General features: G+C 38.6%; 2 protein-coding genes across 2 annotated transcripts in view; one reads left to right on the forward strand and one right to left on the reverse strand.

Moving 5' to 3' along the window:
* LOC576015 overlaps window positions 1-5,290 on the forward strand; it is a 45,484-nt gene extending 40,194 nt beyond the window's left edge. The window contains exon 6 of the mRNA XM_776364.4: window positions 226-5,290. Coding sequence (XP_781457.2) covers window positions 226-1,683 — 1,458 coding nt within the window. The 3' untranslated portion in view covers window positions 1,684-5,290. The remainder of the gene's footprint in view (window positions 1-225) is intronic.
* Window positions 5,291-9,296: 4,006 nt separating this feature from the next.
* LOC576076 (nuclear pore complex protein Nup205) overlaps window positions 9,297-13,663 on the reverse strand; it is a 42,155-nt gene continuing 37,788 nt past the window's right edge. Inside the window, exons 32-36 of the mRNA XM_030988601.1 lie at window positions 13,543-13,623; window positions 12,780-12,946; window positions 11,929-12,052; window positions 11,265-11,399; window positions 9,297-10,573 (exon numbers count right to left, since the gene is read on the reverse strand). Of these exons, the coding sequence (XP_030844461.1) occupies window positions 10,311-10,573; window positions 11,265-11,399; window positions 11,929-12,052; window positions 12,780-12,946; window positions 13,543-13,623 (770 nt within the window). The 3' untranslated portion in view covers window positions 9,297-10,310. The remainder of the gene's footprint in view (window positions 10,574-11,264; window positions 11,400-11,928; window positions 12,053-12,779; window positions 12,947-13,542; window positions 13,624-13,663) is intronic.

The following is a 13,663-nucleotide window of genomic DNA, read 5'->3' on the forward strand; positions in this document are numbered from 1 at the left end:
CCAATCTCTGCAATTCATGAACAAGTCGAGAATTTGAAGACTTACAAAATAACCCTTGCCCAAATGATGTTTAAACGTTAATGCTACAGCATGTAAAAGAAGTTAATATAAGGTTCTGTTAAATAAGGTAGGGTTTAACCTTTTTAATAAATTATGGCTGATGATGAACATTACGCTTAGTTTTGATTGATTGATCAATGCATTTTTATTTTCCGTTTTTGGCAGACTCCCGAAGATTCTCTTGTAAATGGTGTCATCCCTGAAGAAGCAAGTAGTCACAATGTCAGTTCAGACAGCTTTGGAGATCCTGCACTTAATTACGCGAGGCTTAAGCTACCGTCAGACGAAGATAAAAACAATGGGGGTGATGCTCAGCAGAACACTGATGATGAGGAGAGGACAAACTCAGGGGAAAGGAAGGAACAGGGTGAGGGTGATGAGGAGAAAGAAGAATCAAGGATTGAGAAGAACGATGAGGAGGTTGGTGATAGAGGAAGTGGAGCGAAGGACAAAGATGAAAGTGGAATCGTAGCTGAGCTGGAAAACAGCGGTGAGAACCAAAGCGATGATAGAGCCTCAGGGTTAGGATGTGATTCAGGGGTAGGAGAGGATAAGATGGAGGGTAAACCGGAAAAGGAAACAAACTCTAAAGAAGAGGAGGGAAAAGCCCCCTCCTTGGTGAGCCATTTGAATTTGAAAGATGATGGATCATCAAAGAATATATTAAGTGGTGAGGATGTCGAGGAAAAGGTTGATGTCAGCCATGTGATAGTGGATGAGGAGGAGAGAGGCAAAAGCGATGTAAGGTTAAAGGTCAAGAAAAATGGAAAGCGAGAGGTTAGCGACATTGAAAGAACAACAGCTTTATTACAAGACGTCGCAAATGGCAACATCCGTATGAAAGATCGCAATGTGGACGCAGACTCCCAGTTAAACATTCTTGTCAATTATGCAAATCTAACTGAACAACAGATCCAGGATGTGCTCCAGAAGCTGGAGACGAGTCGTAACGGTAACATATCCCCCTGCACCGTGTGTTCCAACTCCTCCAGTAACGCCAGTCAGTCAGCCAGTCAGCGCGTCTCGCCGCTTTCGTACTATGCAAATTTAGACACGGCGGGTGAGCTACCACCCAACTGGCAACCCAACGGGTTCCACTCCTACCCCGAGCTTCGCACCCCGCGAAGCACGTCCAGCAAAGGCAGCACGGGATCAGAGTTCACCTTTGAGGTCAGCAGAGGGAGCTGTTCGCCTGTGGATCACAACTATGCCAATCTGGACACGTTACCAGAGGTGCAGCCTTTGCGCCACAGTCTTTCAAGCAACGGCGCCGCCACCAATGGCGCCGGGAACTGGATGATTCTTCAGCCGCCACCGAAGGGCAAGGTGAACTACATCCAGTTAGACTTCGACGAGAATGACCAACCGATCTTCACAAATATCAACAAAACGCTTCGCCGCTCCATGAGCTCTAGCACCAGCACCACGCCGCCCAAAACACCGGTTTCGCCTCCGACAGAGATCGTCCCAACCGTGCCCGGTTCTAAGAACGATATCTACGCCAGGATTGATATCGAAAAGACGGTAGCACTCGCGAATACGCACAGGCAGGTGGAAGGAGATACAGACATTTCGACGCGCAGGACACGGCATGATGTCTGGCCTGACAACAAAATTCGGTGATAGATCGATAGCAAACAGAACTCGCCTGATAAATTTACAATCATCGCTCATTTCCGTGTGAATCAATTTTATTTCCTTTGTATGGCCAAGTGCCTCTGAATGAACAGGAATTTGGAATTAATCTTCAGCTTTGTACATTTTATATGGTATTAGTTGTAGGAACACCATGAAAATTGGAGCTAACATTGATCAAATCTGTTGAATGAAAGAGACGTTATCATATGTACTTGATAGAATTCATTCATTGCCATTCCAAATGTTGGGATAATACTAAAGATATATGCATGAATACGTATTTCAAATACACATCTTAAGATCAGAATTATTTAATGGGCTGTGCATGTGGCATTTAACATTTTCTAATCAATTTAAGAAAATCAGGTTTTGAATTGTGCTTCAATCTATCCTACATAAAGCTTACAGGGTAAAATTATAAGATTGACGTTAATAATGAAAAGCAGACCAAATTAACGATAGACCAGTTTCTCCATCTAGATAACATGTTAAGGTGAAAATGACCCCAAATATCAACTGATATAGCAGACATGGAGAGTTCCCACTTAATGCGTTTAGAATATAGTTATAGCATGAACCATCAGTGCATAAATGAATGATGATAAGCTTCATATAACCTTCATGAAAATGCATCCAGCATTCATCTTAAATGACCTTTGGGTGCGTTCAAGCGACACTTTTTCACCCTAGAAACGCGGCCTCAAAGTTGTTTAGTTTTAAACACGTTTGCGTTCAAGCAATTTCAAGCGTTTTTTTTGTCGGTCATAAAATATAAACGTGTTTCAAAATACAAACATGAAACGCTGAAAAAGATGCATTTTTGTAATGTGATTCTTTAGAATCTGGCTTAAAATCGCTCGAACGCAACAGAGATCTCAATCATGATTCTATTATGTCATTATCGTGGCCTGCTTCCGGTTGATGGAAAATCGCTTGAACGATCTCCCGTAGTAACCATGTTTTGTAACAGCGTTTTGCTTTGTGATTCATGTTTGTGATTCTAGATTAAAAAATTTCTTGAACACACTCTTTGACTGACCATGCATGTACAGATAGTATCTCCATGTAATAAAGAACTGGCTTTCCTTTAAGACGTGAAAATATCTGTATGGACAAAAAACTAGTACAGAGTATGCAGTACCTTGGACAATTATTGTCCTGTTCATCTCATTATGTAGGTATCCCAGGGTATATCTCTTAGTACACGTAGATGCGACTTCATTAGGGTTTTTCAAAACCAGACATTTTTTACACGGCAAAGCCATATAAGTCTGGAACTGACAGGAAATAAACAAAATTCTTCCTAATTGGGGACAGTCCCCTTCATTAAAATGAGAGGTTGTTGCGTATAATGGCACTTATCTATGGCTTCACCATAGCAGTGTATGCTTACATGAACATGTTTTTGTGCAGGAGAGATATTTCTAGATGAAAACAAATTATCAAGATTACAAGTTCGATGGACCCAATTGTTCACTTCTAACATTCATTTTTTGATATTGATCATGAAACAAATTACCATTTAAAAAGCGAAATCATGCAAATTAGGTGATCAGTTCGACTGTGTTCATGTAATGGATACATGCATGCAAATAATTTTTAAACATGTACACTGTAATGCCATCATTACTTAACTTTATGGAGAATAATTCCTTTAATATGTACATGTTGTGCACATATTTGTGACTATCCGGTAGTTCATATCTTTGTTCGCTTATTCTGTGGAAATCACTTTCTATTAAACTCTACAAACTATTTTCCTCCTGAATGGCAAAAGGAATACTTACTTTAAAAAAGAAATCAACAGTGCAAAGGATTAACGGTATACAGTTGTATTTCTTGTCTTTGGAATTGTTTTGTTTAGTTAAATAGCATTCACTTAAAATGCAGACCCTATTATTTGTATATGCTGTATTCATAACTCTATCTATCCGAGATCGATCCATTTCGAGAATGTTCTAGTTTATAAAGATATAATGTATACAAGTGTGTGTATATATATGTTTTCTCTTTTTGTATCACAGATTGTTGTACAATGTTTTTTTTTGGTGGTGTTTGTCAATATTTTAACACTTTTGAATGGCTGGTTCCATGAAAAAAAATGTTTAAATTATGTCAATTTACATATAGCATGGATGTTTGTAATACCTCATTTTTATGTCATTGTTTACACATTTTATGTACATGTAAATGTATTTTCCAAGCACTTTGTACAGATCATGCATTTCTATTCATCATACATGTATAATGTACCAAGCAAAATACATGTAAAAACCATGTTAAAAGATCATGTTCAGTAATTGTAACCTTAAATGTGCCACTAAATAAACAAACATGTACAGAGAACTTGTACATGTACCTATGTATCTATCTCTTCTAGGAAAAGATTAATTTTTAGACCTAAATATTACATATTGTTCTTCAAATTGGCAACAGTAATATTTTAAATTTTAATTGCTACATTGTTGAAATAGAATGCAATGTTTCTGAAAAAAATATAGAAATTAAAATATTGTTGAAAAGTTGATTTAAATTTTGTGATTTTAATAACATTGATTTTGAATCTCTTGTGTTGCCAATTTATGAATGTAATGCTTGTTTCCTTTTTCAGATTTCTGGCATCAAAGACAATAAATTTGAAAACAAACACAGTGTGTAGAATTTTTCACCCTTTCTTCCCATGTATCTAGCATATATTTGGGCTCTGAATTATATGTTAGTATTGAGTAGAACCACAACATGAAGAAGGATTGTCACGGTATAGTTCTTAATCATGATATTGTTATTCGTTCATTTTGATATTAGTGTTCCTTAGTATCAAACGTTAACAATGCTTCCTGTGTAATGCACATTACATCCTTCCATCCCTAAACTAAATCTGAAAGACGAACCTTACCATAAAATATCTGTAGCGGGTACTCAGCATACCATACATGTATATGTATGTGCTAATATCAGTACACAGCGCACTTCAAATTGAAAATTGAATAGATCAAATGAATTGAATAAGGTCTATGTAGACTCCTAGTTGTACATAAAATCTTGATTTATAAATGTGAACAGAATATTGTACTTATATGTTGACAATCACAGTTTAACTGCTAATTAGATTTGAGGTTTAAAACACAAATTAATTCAGTTGAATTCAGTCTGTATTTTGAATAAAAACTTGAATAACATAATTTAATTATTATAATTTATTTATTAATAATTAATAGCTTGCATAACGTGCATCTACGGTGTTTTGTATCCTCAATCCCTTCTAAAACTTTGCAACTATTTGTTCCCTTTTTTATAAATGAATTTTCTCCTTTGTGCAACTCAATCATGAATTTTTTGAAATAGTATATAAATATATATATATTCTTTGTTTTGTATGTTTCTGTTATGAAGTACTTCAGTTTATGGTCTTTTTCATGAAGTTATTTTATTTGTTGTTGATTTGTATGCATAAGACTTACATTGCTGTCAATGTATACAATTTGAACAAAAACCAAATGTGTGTGGTCTTGATGAAATTGTAAAGAATTTTTTTGGTGATAAATGTCAAATTATACGGGGTAATAAATTGTGAAATTTGTACCAAAGCTAATGAGCCAGGGTGTATGCCTCTTTATTTCTATAAGGGGGGGGGGGGGAGAGATTAAAAAAAGGAGACAGAGGTAGGCAGAGAGGAGGGAGAGAATGGTAGAGAGGAGGGAGAGGGAGAAGGAAGGGAAGAGGGATAGAGAAGGGAAGAGGGAGAAATAAGGGAAGAGGGAGAGATAAGGGAAGAGAGAAAGAGAAGGGAAGAGGGGGAAATGAGGGAAGAGGGAGAGATAAGGGAAGAGGGAGAGATAAGGGAAGAGGGAGAGATAAGGGAAGAGGGAGAGATAAGGGAAGAGAGAGAGATAAGGGAAGAGGGAGAGATAAGGGAAGAGGGAGAGATAAGGGAAGAGGGAGAGATAAGGGAAGAGGGAGAGATAAGGGAAGAGATAAAGAGAAGGGAAGAGGGGGAAATGAGGGAAGAGGGAGAGATAAGGGAAGAGGGAGAGATAAGGGAAGAGGGAGAGATAAGGGAAGAGGGAGAGATAATGGAAGAGGGAGAGATAAGGGAAGAGAGAAAGAGAAGGGAAGAGGGAGAGATAAGGGAAGAGGGAGAGATAAGGGAAGAGGGAGAGATAAGGGAAGAGGGAGAGATAAGGGAAGAGGGAGAGATAAGGGAAGAGAGAAAGAGAAGGGAAGAGGGGGAAATGAGGGAAGAGGGAGAGATAAGGGAAGAGGGAGAGATAAGGGAAGAGAGAAAGAGGAGGGAAGAGGGAGAGATAAGGGAAGAGGGAGAGATAAGGGAAGAGGGAGAGATAAGGGAAGAGAGAAAGAGAAGGGAAGAGGGAGAGATAAGGGAAGAGGGAGAGATAAGGGAAGAGGGAGAGATAAGGGAAGAGAGAAAGAGAAGGGAAGAGGGAGAGATAAGGGAAGAGGGAGAGATAAGGGAAGAGAGAAATAGAAGGGAAGAGAGAAAGAGAAGGGAAGAGGGATAGAGAAGGGAAGAGGGAGAAATAAGGGAAGAGAGAAAGAGAAGGGAAGAGAGAAAGAGAAGGGAAGAGGGAGGAAAGGATAGAGAGAGGGAGGAAAGGATAGAGAGAGAGAGAGAGCGAGAGTGAGAGAGTAACATTGTACAGATTGAAATACCCTAAGAGAGAACTACAACAAAAATATTTCTCAAAAAAGAATTTTTTGGTGATAAATGTCAAATTATACGGGGTAATAAATTGTGAAATTTGTACCAAAGCTAATGAGCCAGGGTGTATGCCTCTTTATTTCTATAAGGGGGGGGGGGAGAGTTTGGAGAGATTAAAAAAGGAGACAGAGGTAGGCAGAGAGGAGGGAGAGAATGGTAGAGAGGAGGGAGGAAAGGAGGGAGAGGGAGAAGGAAGGGAAGAGGGATAGAGAAGGGAAGAGGGAGAAATAAGGGAAGAGGGAGAGATAAGGGAAGAGGGAGAGATAAGGGAAGAGGGAGAGATAAGGGAAGAGAGAAAGAGAAGGGAAGAGGGAGAGATAAGGGAAGCGAGATAGAGAAGGGAAGAGGGAGAGATAAGGGAAGAGGGAGAGATAAGGGAAGAGAGAGAGATAAGGGAAGAGAGAAAGAGAAGGAAAGAGGGAGAGATAAGGGAAGAGGGAGAGATAAGGGAAGAGAGAAAGAGAAGGGAAGAGGGAGAGATAAGGGAAGAGAGATAGAGAAGGGAAGAGGGAGAGATAAGGGAAGAGGGAGAGATAAGGGAAGAGAGAAAGAGAAGGGAAGAGGGAGAGATAAGGGAAGAGGGAGAGATAAGGGAAGAGGGAGAGATAAGGGAAGAGGGAGAGATAAGGGAAGAGAGAAAGAGAAGGGAAGAGGGAGAGATAAGGGAAGAGGGAGAGATAAGGGAAGAGGGAGAGATAAGGAAGGGGGAGAGATAAGGGAAGAGAGAAAGAGAAGGGAAGAGGGAGAGATAAGGGAAGAGGGAGAGATAAGGGAAGAGAGAAAGAGAAGGGAAGAGGGAGAGATAAGGGAAGAGAGATAGAGAAGGGAAGAGGGAGAGATAAGGGAAGAGGGAGAGATAAGGGAAGAGGGAGAGATAAGGGAAGAGGGAGAGATAAGGGAAGAGGGAGAGATAAGGGAAGAGGGAGAGATAAGGGAAGAGAGAAAGAGAAGGGAAGAGGGAGAGATAAGGGAAGAGGGAGAGATAAGGGAAGAGGGAGAGATAAGGGAAGAGAGAAAGAGAAGGGAAGAGGGAGAGATAAGGGAAGAGGGAGAGATAAGGGAAGAGAGAAATAGAAGGGAAGAGAGAAAGAGAAGGGAAGAGGGATAGAGAAGGGAAGAGGGAGAAATAAGGGAAGAGAGAAAGAGAAGGGAAGAGAGAAAGAGAAGGGAAGAGGGAGGAAAGGATAGAGAGAGGGAGGAAAGGATAGAGAGAGAGAGAGAGCGAGAGTGAGAGAGTAACATTGTACAGATTGAGATACCCTAAGAGAGAACTACAACAAAAATACTTCTCAAAATACAAGTGTGCATTTCTAACATCTTCCAGTGATATATTCACATTTTATTCATTTTCATTTTTACAAATCATTATTTTAAAATCATATCATTACTTTCCAGGGGCACAATACAGTTTTCAATGGCATAACAAGTATTACAGGCATAGTCGAGCATTCCATAAAACACATATACATGTATTATACAAATAAACAACATAACAGAGTGCGACTGCAGTTCGACAATCACACATAACAAATTTTACAGCTTTTTAAGTTCGAAAAATGGTTGTAAATGTAGAGTACAACTATATTGGGAATTTTCATGATCTTGTATACCAATCTCATTGAAAATAAAATTAATAGGACATTCAAAAAGTTGGAATCCCCTTTCAATCATAACACATGCTGCACTTGAAGCATCATTTCCTTGACATAAACACTGGTATGGCCTTTGACTCGCAATGTACGAGTGACATCTACATCGGGGTTCCCATTGATATTTGAGAACCCAAATCCATGACTTTCCATGACATCCTATGACGCACCATTTCACAAAACTTTCCATCAATGACAAATGACAGTTTTTTTTATTTTAACCCTATTTTAACTGGGCTATTTCAGACCAGGTTTTTACTGGGGGGGGGGGGTCAATTTGACCCCCCCCTAAGATCTCGGCCGTTTCACCGCCGATCGCCGCGAAAATTTGCATGCATGTCAAGTGAAGTGTATAGAATACTATGGTAATTTCAAATTTTTGAAAAATTCACTCATTTGCATATTTATGGTAATTTATGCAAATAAGGTCATCAAATTCACATTTCTGCCCATAAATCATAGATTATTCATGTTTACATATTCTTTTTCACTACATATATTTATTAGACCATTTGGAATAATAATACAACACAAAAAATTGGAAGAGCCAGGTTAATCCTTATGTTATCTCTTGTTTTTATAATTTCTTATGTATTTCATTGTTTTTTTAACTTATGTATTTTATTGTTTTTGTTGTTTTATTTCATTTATAACTACAATTCAACTATTTTGACCCCAAAACAAACATCTAAACTTTAAACAAGACTGAATAACCAATGTTTTATCTATTTTTAGGAAAAATGACTTTTACATATGTTTTGTACACAAATCACGAAAATGAGCGATTTTCGGGCTGACAAGCAAAGACAAATGGTCACGTGACCTTGTAACCGTAGGTCCGATTTTCAAAAAAATTGTTTTAAAAGATGCGTAAGACTCGAAAGTAAAAAGTCATGAAAGGAAAATTTTATATCTGCCGCGGTTTCGGAGTAGTCGCGAAATTCCTACAGGGGGGGGTCAAATTGACCCCCCCCCCCAGTTAACGTAGGGTTAAAGCTAATGAAATCCTTGCTTCTGATTGGTAATCAGCAGATTTGTCACTGATTTGTGTGATTTGTCATTGAAAAAAAGGTTTTGTGAGACTGGTCCCTGATAAGTACCACTGTGGTATGGGTTACGGCATCAGAATTGTTAGTTCAAACTGGAAGGCTGCCATTGCCACACACGGCTTACACCCACAATCAATTTCCATGACATTCCATGACTTTGGGAAATGTTTTTTTCTTCATTTTCAATTACTGTGGGAACCCCACGTCGTACTAAACGTTACAAAATGGACAGTGCAAACGATGCGCTGAGTTACTGGCATACATGTACGGGATTCACTGCTTTCTTTCATAAGCTCTTTGAGCACAGGTAGGAATTCAATCAAAATAATTGCTCATGCACAGCAGGCTAGATACATAATAAAGAAACATTGTATATTTTAACGTTTAATAGACACATCACATGTGCAAAAATTGTGCATCAAGATTTCACATAGTACACAAATTCTCTTTCAAAGTGAGTTTGCTACACATTAAGTTTCTTTGTTGTCTAACACTAATTAGTTTGGCTGAGAGCAGATAGGACGCTCATCTAAATGTACCACAAAAACTACTACCGGACATATAATTTCTTTACAACATAACAGCTTCAAAATACTGTTCAATTCTATTCCCCCTATCGTACATTCACAAGATACAACACATAATGTAATTCACATACAAAAGGTTCAAGACATATCTTAAGTACAAAGTGAGTTATGCCATCATCATCTGATGTCCATTTGCGATGACTAATGACATCCAGACCAGACCCGTCCTACAAATCTGTAGTTACCATATTTGAAGACGGTAACTGGACACACACCACATGTGTGTATTAAAGTGCAAGAAAAACTGGCTAGGGACATTGCTTCAGTCGTGTTCCTTGACAATTTCACCTTGAAATTACAATATTTTTGTTCATACTTAATAGTTGTCCACATCTTTCTCAATACAAACATTCAAAGTTGGTTCCAAGTCAGCTGTTTAAAGTACAAATACCATGCCTGCAATACAAAGTGCACGATTCCACGTAGAATATATACATACCTATCATACAATCTATACTGGGAAACACTAAGAAAGTTCCATGGATCCACAAGTAGGTTACCTCCTTTGAAATAAGTTCTGGATTTAAGGCCATCATGGTATTCCCACACAATGATAATGTGTTCTATAATAAATTTTAAGTTCCGTTACGCTTCCAGGGTGGGCAGATCACCTGGGTGCATCCAAGGTGACGAGTCGACGTATACGCCGTGCCAACGCCGCCACAAAAGCATGCCGCGTCCGACGCTGAGCTGCGAAACGGCTCTCAATCTCTTGGACGCGCTTGAGGAGCGATTCATTGAGGCACTTGGTGGCGTCCAGACGGAGCTGTTTAAGGTCTTCCTGGGTGATACCGAGGGCTTGAGGGCTGACCGGCGGGAAGCGGGATTGACCGTCGTCTCGGGACACGTTTAGTGATGGACTGGACAGATCTAAATGAGAAGAAATATGGATTTTTACTAATACCGTGTCCATGTACATGCAATGACCACAGCTGTAAACAATAAACATGTTCCTGTGTCAATTACTCTGCCATCACAATCTTACACTGATCTAACAAAGTGGATCTGAACCTTAGACTTCATACTACAACTAAATCTCACCATAATTTCTAAACAATTATCTTAAAACCCCTACTACCAACTCATCTTTATATTTTTTAAGTAATAAAGCTGAAACCTTTCAGTTGCTAGAACAACGTCAAATCCCCTAAACAATGAAATTACAAAAAGTATATATAAATATCTTCTAATGGTCTTACAGCATCCAAGATGGAGAAGTTAGGCATGACCAAGCTTTCTTTCTGGTTGGCAGTATGCATTTAGATATCTGTAACCCATGTTGATACCCTTACAAGTTTATAAATACCCTTGTCAGAAAGAATTCATCTTTGGAATTCCCTCCTGAACTCCCTAATGCATGTTAGGAACACCTCATGTGATCAGGGCCCCATCTTATAAAGAGTTGTGATTGGTCCAAATCAATCGCAAATAATTTTCAATCAATATCAACTCTTTATATTAAGATTGGGCCCAGACATGCATGCTTATGGTACTGCTAAACACCACTAACGCTCATTTACGCATGTGCCCTTCGGTATTAAACAGATTGTGTTGCACTTACCTCCTAGGTTTCTCGGGGCCTGCCGGAGGGCGAAAGAGAGCGAGAAGGGTGCAGAGGGACCTCCCGTCGGGTGACAATGCAAGAAGTAGTACTCGAGATGGCGCCAGATAAGAAACATGTCGCATTCAATGGAATCTTAGTGGTAAAAGCAGTCAAGGAAAGTTTGCCGTATTGAGGGTACAGGGTGTCTAAATAAAAGGAATGATTGTCCTTTCCCTTGTTTAAAAAATGTGTACCTTATCCTATGACTGTAACCACACAATTTGAATAAACATTAGGAAACAACTTTGAAATGTTCAACTGTTTCTTGTTTAAAGAACTGATCTTAATGATAATTATTCCATGGAAATTTTTACTGCATTATGTTTTTATAATAACCTAACGATATCAGCTCCAAAATATCTTGTTACAAATAGGAACCTCCTGTTGAATGCTTTTGTTTTCGTCAGAGTGAATTGAAAACAAAGTAGTGACGATTATAGAACCCTCCAAGATATAAAATGGAGATGAAAAGTCTATGAGCTCATTCATCACAAGATATCCTCTTTGTAGCAAGGTTTTAAGACTTTTCAGCACACAATGGTGGAAATTCATATGGGAGGGAGTTGTCCAAATCAGCAAAATAATACAGCTTTTTTTAGGATTAAGGTTTATCCAAGGATACAGAAGAGAAGCGAGAGATCCTGGACTTTGGTACGGACGTCTTGAGTGAGCCTCCGCGTTGCCAATTGAAGACGGTGCTGGGCGGACAGATTGGTCGTCCCAGAACCAACCCCGCTATGTGACAGCTGAATGATGTTGATAAACGATAGGAAAAAACATACAAAACATGTACTGACATAAAGCGAAACTAGAATAAAAGAGAAGGTTGAGTTCTGGGAACAGGTGAAAAATAATTAATAATAATTAAGTGTAACAATTAATCCTATTTTATTTGGCATCCCTAGCAAGGGTTTTGTCTACCTACCGGTACATGTACTCCAGAATCAGCACAATTCAATTTTTTTATATCAGTTCACCCTAATGATGGTGAGGATTAACTTGAGTAATTCCAAATATAAATAAATCAAGTGCTTCTTGCAAGGGAAACCATTACGCCATTTTTATATATCATTACATTTCATTTGTTCATTTATTTCCATATCCATAATGACAAAAGATCATTACAACAATATACATTATATAAAAAATTACATGCAATCATACAGGTTAACAGTATCAATGATACCAAATTTACTAGTCGGAAATTAGTAAAGGGGAACTAAAATAGGGCCAAAGGGCCTTGTAAAATAAGTTCCCTAAAAGTATAAATACATTTTCACTAAGCTGTGACATAAAGAAACTGAGTGGGAGGCTTTAAGCACACCACTGTCAAACATAATTTGAGAGACTAAATTTGAAATGGGACCCTTTAAACTTTAAAGGTCTTATTTTTTGTTAACAGGAGCTCATGATGCTAGAAATAGGTGAAAATTAAGTGGTAGATGCCTATAAAGAAAAAAAAAGGGTCCCAACCTCTTTCAATTCCTCGGCTGGAAGATCTGCAATATTCTGCAGCTTGTGGACCGACTGCTGATGCGTTTCCATGGCGACCACAAATTCTGCGGCAGCCTGACGGAGATGTCTGACGATGACGCCAAGGCCAGGCGGCTTGCTGACATCAAGTGAAGCCACAGTTGACGCTGTGAAAAAATAAAACAGCAAATAATGACCTTTAGTGGAACTTGTTATATCTTTATGTGATAGGGGCTTCACGAGAAGGCCAAGTTGCGAAGAAAAAGGTGAAAAATCCTTTGTGGGCTTCTCTTTCTCCTCTCTTAGCAAACATCATCCGACAACCATGGACTAACAGTAGAAGAAAGAGGGGCAGACTATTCTATCACATAGATTGCTAATACAATTATTGTCCATTTTATGACTCAAAATACTTACATTCTTTAAATACCTATATTTTTGTATTCATAACTATGTACATGTATATCCTATTGCATGTTTATTTACAGTATATTGATGTATATTAAAGATGTTTAATACATACAATGGAATACATTACATTACAATACAATACAAGAAAGCACTGGAAAGAAAGGTTTGGCGAGCAGCAGCACCAAACAAAAATCAAATAAACTAAACAACTTTTTCTTAAACTCATGAAAACCATTACATTCAACAGTAACTGATTCAAATTTGAATAATATCCATGCTGCTTTCCTCATTAGCTTCTACAAGTTGTTTTATCATCAACATCAGGAAGGTCAAAGTTCACTGGTATGAATACCTTCTAGTCGTTGGTAGTCTCTTGCAACAGCCTCCTGGAGAGATGGTGTGAAAATGATCTGACAGTCATTGGCATTGTTACCTGGATGGAGAGAGGCCATTGGAGAAAAAAGGAAAATCAG

Source organism: Strongylocentrotus purpuratus, unplaced genomic scaffold (genome assembly GCF_000002235.5).
Source record: "Strongylocentrotus purpuratus isolate Spur 01 unplaced genomic scaffold, Spur_5.0 spur5_scaffold_17, whole genome shotgun sequence".
In the NCBI taxonomy this organism is placed as follows: Eukaryota; Metazoa; Echinodermata; class Echinoidea; order Camarodonta; family Strongylocentrotidae; genus Strongylocentrotus; species Strongylocentrotus purpuratus.